This window comes from Aptenodytes patagonicus, chromosome 1 (assembly GCF_965638725.1).
Source record: "Aptenodytes patagonicus chromosome 1, bAptPat1.pri.cur, whole genome shotgun sequence".
Classification (NCBI taxonomy): domain Eukaryota; kingdom Metazoa; phylum Chordata; class Aves; order Sphenisciformes; family Spheniscidae; genus Aptenodytes; species Aptenodytes patagonicus.
The window spans coordinates 202,306,265-202,319,034 of record NC_134949.1 but is presented as its reverse complement, the minus strand read 5'-3'; the positions used below and the strand labels follow the sequence as shown (position 1 = coordinate 202,319,034).

At 37.9% G+C, this 12,770-nt stretch overlaps 1 protein-coding gene across 3 annotated transcripts in view; it reads left to right on the top strand.

Moving 5' to 3' along the window:
- Positions 1–12,770, top strand: part of PDS5B (PDS5 cohesin associated factor B) — a 124,747-nt gene that overhangs the window by 88,999 nt on the left and 22,978 nt on the right. For all 3 annotated transcript variants that reach the window (XM_076364272.1, XM_076364273.1, XM_076364271.1), the window contains exons 24-25: positions 4,607–4,730; positions 10,685–10,889. In XM_076364272.1, the coding sequence (XP_076220387.1) occupies positions 4,607–4,730; positions 10,685–10,889 (329 nt within the window). The remainder of the gene's footprint in view (positions 1–4,606; positions 4,731–10,684; positions 10,890–12,770) is intronic.

The window sequence follows — 12,770 nt, the reverse complement described above, 5'->3', positions numbered from 1 at the left end:
TGTCCCTGCTTATTGCAGGGGGGTTGGACTAGATGACCTTTAGAAGTCCCTTCTGACCCAAACTATTCTATGATTCTATGAGGTATACAGAAAGTGGAAGTAGGGACAGGTAACCTGGCAGGAATACAGAGAACGCTATCTGAGACAGTTAGGAAAGCCAAAGTCCAACTGGAATTTAATCTAGTGAGGAATGACAAAGGCAACCAGAAGAGCTTCCTTAAGTAAATAGGTGACAAAAGGAAGACTAAGGAAGATGTGCACCTGCTGCTGAATGAGGCAAGAGTCCTGGTGACACAGGACATGGAAAAGGTTGAGGTACTGAATGCCTTCTTCACCTCAGTCTTTACTAGCAAGACTGGCCTTCAGGAATCCCAGACCCTGGAGACCAGGGGAAAGTCTGGAGCAAGGAAGACATACCCTTGGGGGAAGATGATCAGGTTAGAGAATACTTCAGCAAACTGGACATGCATAAGCCCATGGTCCTTGATGGGATGCACCCATGAGTGTTGAGGGAGCTGGCAGATGTCATTGTGAAGCCACTCTTGATCCTCTTTAAATGATCGTGGTGATTGGTAGAGGTGCCTGCGGACTGGAGGAAAGCAAATGTCTCTCCTATGTTCAAAAAGCACAGGAAGGAGGACCCAGAGAGCTAACTACAGGCCAGTTGGCCTCACCTCGATCCCTGAGAAGGTGATGGAACACCTGGGCTCCCCGGCACAAGAGAGATGTGGAGCTACTGAAATGAGCCCACCGTAGGGCCACGAAGATGGTAAAAGGGAGAGCTGGGACTGTTCAGCCTAGGGAAGAAAAGGCTCAGTGGGGATCTCATCAATGTGTATAAATAACTGAACGGAGGGTGTAAAGAAGATGGAGTCAGGCTGCTCTTCATGGTGCGCAGTGACAGGACCAGAGGCAATGGGCACAAACTGAAATACGGGAGGTTCTGTCTGAACACAAGGAAACACTTTTTCATTGTGATCGTGACTCAGCACTGGCACAGTTGTCCAGAGAGGTGGTGGAGTTTCCATCCTTGAAGATATTAAAAAGCCGTCTGGACACTGTCCTGGGCAGCCTGCTCTAGGTGACCCTGCTTGAGCAGAGGGGTTGGGCTAGATGACCTCCAGAGGTACATTCCAACTGTAACTATTCTGTGATTCCCAGTATTGCATTTTGGGAAAGCTCTAAGCTGCAAGGAGGGCAGGTCTTCTTTTCCCTGTTTCTGTGAGCTATACCACCTATGCTAACAAGTACTCTCAAAACCTGAAGCAGAGGAGATGGTGTTTCAGGCGCATCAGTTCTGTGTGGAGCTTGCTGGTATCTTGCTGACACTTCCTGACCTTTATTCTTCACCCTTTGAGAACGCAATGAGGATATCTTCTTTTTGGTAGTGCTTACTGTGTCCCTACACTGCTCCTTCCAAATTAGAGTAGGCTTTGGAAAGAGCAAAATTGTCTGTTCAGTACAGAACATAATCTTTTAAACTGTACTTGATCTGATCTAATTCTATGTAGAGTCAATTTTTGTGTTCATGGCTTGTATTTGTCTTTTAAACAATGTATAATTTGCTAAAGATAATTGAATTAACTGAAAGTGGCAGGGTTCAGGAGACATTTGACCTCATGTAGCCTGTTAGTCATGTTGTAATCATCTTGGTGGTGGTGTCCTCATCAGCCATAAATATGACTCTGTCCCCATGCCTCTCTAAATCTACACAACTGTACTTTTCAGTGATAGTGTAAGAGAATGAGATTTTTTTTTAAATTTCAAAGCATAGTTCAGCCTAAAGTGTCAGGTGAAGGCAAGGTCCCACTTGGAAAACAAATAAACAAATCCCTACTCTTGTTCATCCTTCTCACTTTGAAGTAGTAGGATTGATGACTCTGTTGAATTGCTTTTAAGACAACAACTGGTTGCTTTGAGACGTTAGCATATGTAGGTTAAATTCGCCAGTGTTGGATTTCTGTAATACTGAATTTTGTCAATAAGCAATATCTCAATTGTCTTTTCCAGGTCTCTATTTTTCATTTTATAAGTCAAACAGTCCTACAAATTTAAAATTTAAGATAATACTAATTTTCTACTTCTGGTTAGGTAAAACAGCTATCTGCATGTCTTTGTAGTAGGATTTTAATTTAAATCTATACTAAGCATAAAATAAGAGTATTTCAGTATCAGAGGACACTAGCTGTTGCTGAAAGTATTGATACTGGATATGAACCTGAACTGAGATTTTTCTGAAATGCTATCTGCATTTTCCTTAAACTGAAGCTTACTAAGAGAAAAATTACTTAAAAACTTTGGAGTGTAGAACTTCATAGTTTTGTGCTATAGATAATTTGCTATACCATCTGATATGCAACATTTTTCAGAGGTTGTATTCAAAAGACTTTTTATTCCATGGAACTCAGAAAATGCTTAGAAAACTGGACACTGGCATTTATCCTCTGTAGTAGAAGAAAAAATGTTAACTGCTAGTTTGTAAAGTGAGAGAAGATGATTATGCACCAGATAGGTTTTCAAGATGCATTTATTTGGATTATCTTTGTGCAGCCCACCACCTTAATTAAGACTGTGTTTTGCATTTGATAACATCTTTCCATGTGCTTGCACTTTTGTTCTTATTTCAAATATCTGGTCTTCAGCAATAGTAATAGCACTCCAGAAAATACATGTCCAGGTCCCTCTTGTATCTCTTAGAGAGCTTCTGATAGGACAAGGGCATCCTTGGTACTAATTTTCAAAATTATTAGAAGTAATCAAAAACTGCAATTATATCATACAGAAGCTCTTATTTCAGCCCTAATAATTGTGTGTTTTGAGATAATGCAGATCAGAAAGCTTTTGGCTGTAGCAATTTGATGCAAAATAACTCCTCAATTAAGAGTTTCTTCTAAGATAATCCTTTTGGGGAATAAGACAGATCTGATTTTCATCCTCAGCTGTAAGAATGATATTCACAACTGACACTGTCATCCTCTTCCTTCCCACAGCGTGCATACATGCTTGTGGGTATTTCCGTGATACACGTACTCTGTAAAGATTTGACCAACTTTTTTGTGAAATAGTTTTGATTCAAGTTTCAGAATTAAATGTTATCACTACCAAAGCTGAGGATTGAAAGTTCTTAATTTTATCCTTTCATTTGGCTCAATCACTCTGTACTTGTAAGTCATTATTGCTAAATTGCCACTGAAGTGCAAAAATTGAATCTTTATTGGGTTCACTTATCACAGTAGATACAATTTAAACTGAAATTTAGCATTTAAGAACTAGACGTTACCATGTTAATCTTCATGCCATGTTTGAAAGTTAGTGTAGCTTTTGTCCTGTTACTTGGTTGCTCATGAGCTGTTTGGGGTTTTTTTGAAATGTTGTGGTTCCCATAAAATACTGAGGTGTGTATAAAGCCTGATTAGATAAATTTTAAGGTTTAAGCTCTTTAGTAGGTATTTTTATCATGCACTCTGTGTTTAATAATGGCTTTTAATCTCATTCTTTAAATGCTTCATACAGTTTTCATGATAATGGATTTAAGACTACAGTGTTTGCTATTCCTAAGGATAAAGGGCAAATGGTTAAGAAGTTAAACAATATTTGTCCTGCCTAAATGAATAATTATTTCTAAATAAGAATACAACTTGGTTCCTGCTCCAAATTATCAAAGGAAAAAGCCGTACTTACTACTTGTGAGTAGAATTCATTAGTGTTTTCAGTGAGAGATGCATAAAACTACTTACTTCTTTTGTGTTTGATCTGATGAAAGGCAGAAGTAATATACTTTACTGAAATAAATTTTCTAAGAACAGTGAAAGCTCAACTAAGTTTATTAATGCACACATTAAGTGGATATCAGTTTGCAAAGCTTATGTGAAGATGCTTTTGATACTCTGATAACCTTTGTAAATACGGTTGTAGGTTACAGAAAAACCCATTAATCTTTTGATATGAAAATTAGCAAATGGTTGGAGTGTTTTGCTAGGTGGGAGTGCAATTTGGGTGTGCAAGTCAAGTAACAGTACTTTCAGGATGTTGACTTTTTTTTCACTTGCTAAATCCTTTTTGCTATTGTCTTAAAAATACAATTCACTTCGTTACCTATCATAATATCTAATTAATTTATGTTGACTTGCAGCATGGATTTTGAGCTATCATTGCTAGAAAAAGTTTGGTGACTTTGGGGACTAGAAATGGGCTGCTTCTTTGGCAGGAACCCCTTGCTGAAGGAAAACCGGCATGCTGAACAAAAGTATCTTACAGGCTAATTGAGATCTCTGAGGGGCAATTTGGACTGTGCTGGTCTAGCGCATGGCTAAAACTGTTTCACACCCATGTGGAACTTGTAGGAATATTTTCATTGCTAAGTTGGGGCAAGGTAATAGGTATGTGTTAATAGGCTGTAAAATGTGGCAACATGGAAACTACTTTTGGTTTGAAGTTACTTCTGCTGTTGATTTTGGGGGGGGGGGGGGCAAAGTCCATGGAAACTTTTACTTCTTTTTAAAGTACCTGTTTTTCAGTATTGCAAACTTATTTGGATTTAATTAAGTCAAATAATTACTTATTTTTTTTATAATTAACCTTCATAATCCATGTGCTTGTTTTTCAGTAAACCTGATATGTCTCGTTTGAGGCTGGCTGCAGGGAATGCTATTGTGAAGTTGGCGCAAGAACCTTGTTACCATGAAATCATCACCTTAGAACAGTACCAGCTGTGTGCACTAGCCATAAATGTAAGGAAATTAGGTGGGACTTGTGGGTTATCAGCAAATGTATAAGTATATGTGTTATTTTTTCTGTATATTGTGTATACTTCCGCTAATCTGATTTTATGCAAAACGTTCAGCCTTGGCATTAATTTATTTTCCCACTACATAATCCTGAAAACTGATTTTGGATGAGAATTAGATCTATAGTACTAGGCTGCCCAGTGGGGGAATGCTAACTTAAAGTAGAGAAATGTTAGAATATTGATGAACCAAGGAATTCAGTATTGATTTAAAGTAATACCCCAGCTGCCTTATGATATTATTAGAAGTTGAAATGAGATGATATAAAGTATGTTGGACTGTGATGACAACAATGACCTTGGTTTCTTGATACTTGGGTAGAATATATTTGGAACGCAGAGGTCTGCAAAGATAGTTGGCATCCTTTAAATATTAGAACAGATAGGGAGAGATTTCTCAGTAGATGTTGGAATTTTCATCCTTAATTTCTGCCTGAGAGCCCAAAGTAGCAGAAAGGAAATAACTTTCAAATTGTAAGTAGAGATACAGAGATCCTCTGTGTTCCTGTCTTGTAGACTTAGCAAATTCTATAGAAATTGAGTTCCACCCCAAGAGTAAGGCAATCATAGAGGTACTCATATTGGTGTTACTTGTGTAACTGCTGGTATTCTCCCGATTTTACAAAAGTCAAGAAATCCTCTGGAAGGAATCCCTTCCAGAAGATATCTTCAGTAATAATGATAGACCTTAGTAATAATTCCAGACTTTCATTCCTATGACTGGCTAAAGCTTTAAAAGCTGCAACCCATTTTAAATGTCAGAAGATTTGAAATTGGTATTTAATAGAAAATACAAAGTATAGCTCCTGTGTGGATATTGTTTATTTTCATATAGAGCATCTTTTTAAGTTCTTAAGTTGTTTGGAGTTAGGTACAGTTAGGCTAGAAATATCATTCATATACCAGAGTAAGTCTGTATTAGGCTTGTATATAGTTTTAACAATGTTTATGTGGATTTTAAGCTTCTGTGTTCCTATGGAAAGGAGCCCTTACTCAGTTCCCAAATGCTATGAAAAACAAGAGAAATAGAACAAAACTTAAAATTACTTAAGCAGATGAAATCTAACAAAAATGCAGCAGAAATTCAGTGGTAATAACTGAAGGTCTTTACACCGAAAGCGTGGGCTGATACTTTTCAGTCTTCCTATTCCAAAACCTAATAGAAATGTTAGTCGTGTCAAAATGAGTTTTAAAGATTTCTACAATTCAGAACAAAATTAGTAGAGAGGAAAATAACCACTTACTCTAATGACAGATAAGATCTGTCTCTGTTCCAGAAAGGATACTCTAGCCGGATAATGTCATGCCAGACTAGCCTTGCCAATGTAGTATTTGCATGTTCTGTTTTCTTCTGATTCTAGTGATCAAAATCTGTTAATTTCTTCAGTCATTTCCCTCCTTTGGCAAATTTTTGTTTTCTGCAAATATTAACCTTGCAGTTCTCCTCTATCAGAATTTGCCTTCGTTGTTTTGACTCTCTTTTCAATACGTTAGGTGCAAGCTCTTTGCCCTCCATTTCATCACTGTCTCTCACTTTCTTTTTCACTTATTTTCCAGCTGTACCAGTCTTAACTGTTTGTGGATATTGATAACAGGTGTGTTGTCACCTTTTTTTGCTATCTCTGGGTCTAATGCTTACCTCTCCAGTTTTTGAAAGGGAATTTTGAGAGATGAGATTTAAATTAGAAGAACATAATAGGGTCATCAACATTTACAAACAAGTTAGTATCACATCTTACTGTAGAATCATAGAATAGTTTGGGTTGGAAGGGACATCTAAAGATCATCTCATTCCAACCCCCCTGCCATGGGCAGGGACATCTTCCACTAAATCAGGTTGCTCAAAGCCCCATCCAACCTGACCTTGAACGCTTCCAATGATGGGGCAACCACAACTTCTCTGACAACCTGTTCCGTTGTCCTGTCACTCTCATTTTATAAAGTTTCTTCCTTATGTCCAGTCTAAACCTACCCTCTTTCAGTTTAAAACCATTGCCCCATGTCCTGTCGCTAACGGCCCTGGTAAAAAGTCTTTCTCTGTCTTTCTTACCAGCCCCCTTCATATATTGAAAGGCCACAATAAGGTCTCCCTGGAGCCTTCTCTTCTCCAGGCTGAACAACCCCAACTTTCTTGGTTTTGCTTCACAGGAGAGGTGTTCCATCCCTCTGACCATTTTCGTGGCTCTCCTCTGGACCTGCTCCAACAGCATCATGTCTGTCTTGTAATGGGAACCCCAGAGCTGGATGCAGTACTCCAGGTGGGGGTCCCATGAGAGCAGAGTAGAGGGGGAGAATCACCTCCCTCGACCTGCTGGCCACGCTTCTTTTGATGCAGCCCAGGATACAGTTGGTGTTCTGGGCTGCAAGTGCACGTTGCTGGCTCACGTCCAATTTTTCATCCACCAGTGTCCCTAAGTCCTTCTCTGCAGAGCTGCTCTCAATCCCTTCATCCCCCAGCCTGTGTTGATATTGAGGATTGCCCAGAGCCAGCTGCAGGGCCTTGCACTTAGCCTTGTTGAACTTCATAAGGTTCACATGGGCCCACTTCTCAAGCCTGTCAAGGTCCCTCTGGATGTCATTCCTTCCCTCTAGTGTACCAACTGCACCACTTGGCTTGGTGTAGTCTGCAAACTTGCTGAGGGGTGTACTCAATCCTGCTATCTGTGTCATTAATAAAGATGCTGAACAGTAGCGGTCCCAATATTGACCCCTGAGGGACATCACTTGTTACTGATCTCCATTTGGACATTGAGTTTTTGACCGCAATTCTTTGGACGCGGCCATCCAGCCAATTTCTTTTCCATCGAATAGTCCGTCTATGAAACCCATATCTCTCCAATTTAGAGACAAGAATGTTGTGTGAGACTGTGTCAAAGGCCTTACAGAACTCCAGGTAGATGACATCAGTTGCTCTTCCCTTATCCACCTACGCAGTCACTCCATTGTAAAAGGCTACTAGATTAGTCAGGCATGATTTGTCCTTTGTGAAGCCATGTTGGCTGTCTGGAATTGCCTCCCTGTGGATATCTACATGCCTTGACATTAGCTTCCAGGAGAATTTGTTCCACTATGGTATCACTTTTGTCACTTTTTCTCCTCATTTATTGATATTTCTTTGCCTTTTGTGACTTTCTTACTTGTTTACTAGAATTTAGATTGTAAGCTCTGTCAGGACAGGAATTCTTCCTTTACTTTCCTCTGCAGCTCCTAATGGATTTTGAATACTTACGAATAACTTTTCTAGATCTTCTTGAGGTCTTCTGCAGTTTCGTTTCTCTCTGCCAGGCTATTGAGTTCAGATCCTCAGATGCAGAGTAACTGTAATGGTTTCAGTGACTTTTGCACTTATAGGTGGTACTGTATTAATCTCCTATGGAAAGAAATCATCTGTATATTTGTTTTTGAGATATTTGCATGTGTACATATGCATACATATATGTTTTTATGCTTAGAATGTTTTGTATTGGAATCCATTTCTTAATGGTAGACACTGGTTATTCTAAAAGTTTATTAATTCTTAACACTGTCAAGTCTCGCCACAAATTAGGACATTCAAGTGATGTCAAGGCCAACTCTAGTATTATATAATTCAATTTACAGCAAATTTTCTTTAAGTGGACAGTTCGGGAAGCAGATTAAAAAAAAAGGAAAAGCTTAATTTTTAAGGTCTGTAATGGTTGCACAGGTTCTGCTATGGTTCTGTGCTGGCTATTTTTTTTTTCTCCGAAACTGCCATTTTGTAATACGGAATGATTAGAGCGCAGAATACATAATTAAGTGTTGTTGCCAACTGCTGTATTAAGGTTGCACTGGTAAACACAGACTTTGTGATAATTAAATGCATGTAGTTTTAGTCATTTTAAAATAAGTTATATATGTGTTTGGCCAAACCTATAAGCTCACCAGCGGTTAAGTTCTTTGACCTGCAGAACAAATTTTGATGTCAGCAGAGGTTCATATTGAAACAGAGTAGAAAATAATTGAGCATAGTGTTAAGAACTTCAGTATTTAACAGGCTTTTAGACCAGATTTAAGATCTAATAAGCTTTGCTGTTGAAAATGCAATTTTAATTGTATTTAGAATAAATCTTTTAGATTGCATGTTTCATTTGTTAAAAAAAAAATCCCAAAGCTTTTTCAGTTTCCTTTGTCAACTCTGAGTGTGTTAATTGTTTAAGCAAGTCTTTGTCCATTTTTAAGAATGAGTTGTGTCTGAGGGGTACATGCTGCTTTGCAAATTTTTTTTTTTAAATACTTTAAAATGGCGAACTTCTCTGAATTTAATGCCAATTCATCAGAAGTAGATAAGTAAAATTGGGCTAATTTATGGGTTTTATATGTATGCTATAAAAAAATGTAGAACTTGGTTGAGTTTGGTCCCCCTTCTTCTCAGTGAACTAGTGTAACTGAGCTGAATTTAAGGTTATTCTCAGTATTAAAAGATAAAGAAATAAAAATAATTAGAATTTATGCCACTCAACACCATCAGTAACAATGAACTGTACCTTCCTTTGTCCCCTGAGTCAAGAGGACATGCTTCCTTGTCAATATACCAACTGGGGACAGGTCTCTTCTAAGCTTTCCAAAGGCTTCAGACTTAGGTGGTGTTACTGAGCAGGAAAAGAGGGCTGTATCTCAGTCTTCTGCTGTGGGGTGGATTTGCTGTAAAGAGGCAATAGATCTTGAGTAGGTCTCACAGTTTGGGTTTGTGGTCTTGGGTTGCTTCAACTCTGGCTACAGCAGGCGTTTCAGTCCATAGAGGAAGACTATGGCTTGAAGCACAAAAGGGAAAACGGGGCTTGATGAATTTCCTCTGGATTTAATTTTTGGGTGCGGGGAGAGGGAGGCTTGTTTTATCTAACACATGATCTCTTATGATGCCATTTGTGAATTTAGCAGAGTCAGTGTTACCAGTGGCCAGGTTTTGTCTCTGCACTTCCTGTTGGCCGATAGCTGGAAACCCTTTTCAATTCTTTCTGGTTTCAAAACTGTCATTTGACTAAAATAGCTGTTTATTCCTGTTAATGTGTTTTCTTCATATTTAGAGGTAACAAATCTCTCCTCTTGACCTTTTTTTGGCAGGTTAAATATGTCAAGCTGTTTTGGTGGCCTTGTTTACCTTATGCTTTTCCATACATTTTCTTGTAACTGTTTTCCGCACCTGCTTCTGTTAACCTTCCTTGGCCTGTGTTACTAAATGGTTTGTGGTATACTGAATGTTGTCTTAAAGTATGTAGGTTATTTTCATATAGAGAATTTTAAAGTTCATATCTTTTCTGGAAATACGTTGTAATAAATTGTAGAAGTACATTTGTGTTCTTTGGCAACTATTAGACATGGGTTATTTTCTTCTGTGGTCAGTCGTAGTTCATAGGTTTCCACAGTATAATGGAAATGCTTGGTACTCTCTTCAGTGTTTGACCTTATCTGGTCATTCTGTTGAATTTTATTTGGTTTCTAATATCAATGCTTGATGAAAATTTGTGAAATTGCAGTAGTAAAATCAACACGGTAGTTACTGGTGGCTAAACGCTGTTTCAGTGCAGATCTTTGACTTTGGCTCCACAAAGCAAGTGGTCCTATTGTAAACAACTTCATTAACTCCATGCCTCAATACTATGCTAAATTAGACCTTGGGTCCTGAGTGTGATATCTTCCTGTACAGTTCTTGAACCTTAACTCTTCTCCTGATCTTAAGGGAAGCTTCAACTGATTAATTCAATTTAATTTCTCTGAATTGGCACTAAAAAACATTCTTACAATTCCTATGTTTCTGTGGCTGCAAGTCTGAAATTGATTTTGGCATATTTACCCAGGCTTCCATGTTTTATTTCACAGTCTGTATTACTTTTAGAAAAGTTTACTGTTACCTTTTTTTTTGCTTTTTTTTTTTAATAGGATGAATGTTACCAAGTGAGACAAATATTTGCTCAGAAACTTCACAAAGGCCTTTCTAGACTACGGCTGCCACTAGAATATATGGCTATTTGTGCACTGTGTGCAAAAGATCCAGTGAAAGAGAGAAGAGCTCATGCTAGGCAGTGCCTTGTGAAGAACATAAATGTCAGAAGGGAGTATCTGAAGCAACATGCAGCAGTTAGTGGTAAGAGAATAGAAGTCGCTTTTTGGTACAAGTGCTGTAGTTCAAATGTATATGTGAGTAGACTGAAAATATTGATGGTTTTTTGTTTTTATATATAGAATGGCTGTAAATTTCACTTAGAGGTATCTAATGAAAACTGAAAATAGTCCAGATTTTCTTTTGTATTTTTTAACAGGCATTTCTGAGATCTTTCAATTTTGTTAAAAGCTGTGCAAATGCTTATGCCTAAGTATATTGGAAGTGAAGTAGTTTTTCAAGGCAGTTATGTGTACTGTTTGAACTTAATGGTTAATTATGTTGTAAGTGAAGTGGCAATGATTAATTTTACTTCAGTAATTAATAATATGCAACCTTAATGACATAAATGCTGTACTAAATTGACTGTGTTTGCGCTGCTATATCGAGTAGCTTCTTATCTTGTCTTTTGCTGGCAAAGGGCTATATTTGTAGGCACTTCAGGATGAGTTTATGTAATTCTTTCTTCCCAGTGACAGCAGTCCAATCGTGGGAATGCTTTGTAAGTTATTATGGACTAATGTTAGCTCTTTTTCTTTTATAAAATCAGTCCTTTTCCCTTTTGACTTACTCAAAGCTAGACACACAGTATGACAACACTGGTATATGGTCATAGGAAAAAGTAGACCTTTATGAAGAGCTATGGGTATTTTGAATAAGAGTTTTTGAAAGTTTTATTTCTTTGAAAGATTACTGATGGTTTGGCCTTTGCGAAATGAAGGAAATTTTTTCATCTCGTTTTAGGATAGACCAGACCTGTTTTGTGAATCTGATCTCACAGATGCTGTCAGATAACTGATTTCCTTCTGCATTTATGAATCACAGACTTTATATTAGTCATGTCAGTCTGTGTGTGCCTTAGTCCCCTTAGACTTTGATCAGAGAATAAGTCTGCAGAGAAATGCTTTTGTGTACTGTTAATTAGACTTAAAAAAGAAAAGAGAGTGGTGCTTTTCTCCCTCCTCGGTAATGTGTAAAAAAGAAAAATCCATTGAGCAAATGCCTTTAGGTCATCCTAAGACTATTCCTCTTGAAATGGTTTCTAAGGAAAACTTCCTAAGGACTGGTACCAGACAGTAAAATGCCTCTTTCCTCCATGCTGACCTTTTAGAGGCTGGCAGGAATTACTCTCAGGCCTCTTAAATTCTCTAAATGCTATTCAGAGTGGAAGCCACTGAAGAAGAGACTTACTTTGATTGTGTATCTGTTACTAGTTTCATCTGGGTAGAGACTTGTCTTGCATAGGAATCTTTGTTTTCTAAGGCTGGGCTTTTACTTGCAAATCAGTAAGTAGAAAAATTACAAGAGTAAAGATTAATTTTTTTAACAAGTTTCTTTCCTAGATGCTCATAAAGACCTGTCATGAGGGGTTTTGGCACATTCTAGTTTCAAGTGCTGGTAGTTGATGTCCGTAAAGCCACCCCACCTTTTGGGTTGTGTCTTTCTTCATTAGACATAAGGAAAGAGCATGTAAATACTATTTTTTTTTTGTCATGACAGGGGTTAAATATAATATGTGTCAATATTTGTCCTTTTCCTGTTTTGTCTGGATCTGGTTCACTTTGTTTTCCAGACCCAGTTGGAATTGTTACTATAGTTATATTAGAAATTGTACAAGGCAGGAAGTTAATGAAACACGGAGTTCATGAGCTCTTGATGAGCATTCTATTGAAGTTGCTAATTAATACAAATAATAGCAGGTTGGTTTGCCTGGGACATGTCTAAGGCAAGCCAATTTTGTTAGTGTTCTGAAATCATAATTATGTTCTTTTTCTTCCCTGCCACATCTTTATTTTTTTTATTTAGTTACGCAAACAGCTGCTGGCTAAAATGCAGAACAGTGCTTGAAGAAGTGAAGGATGTTTT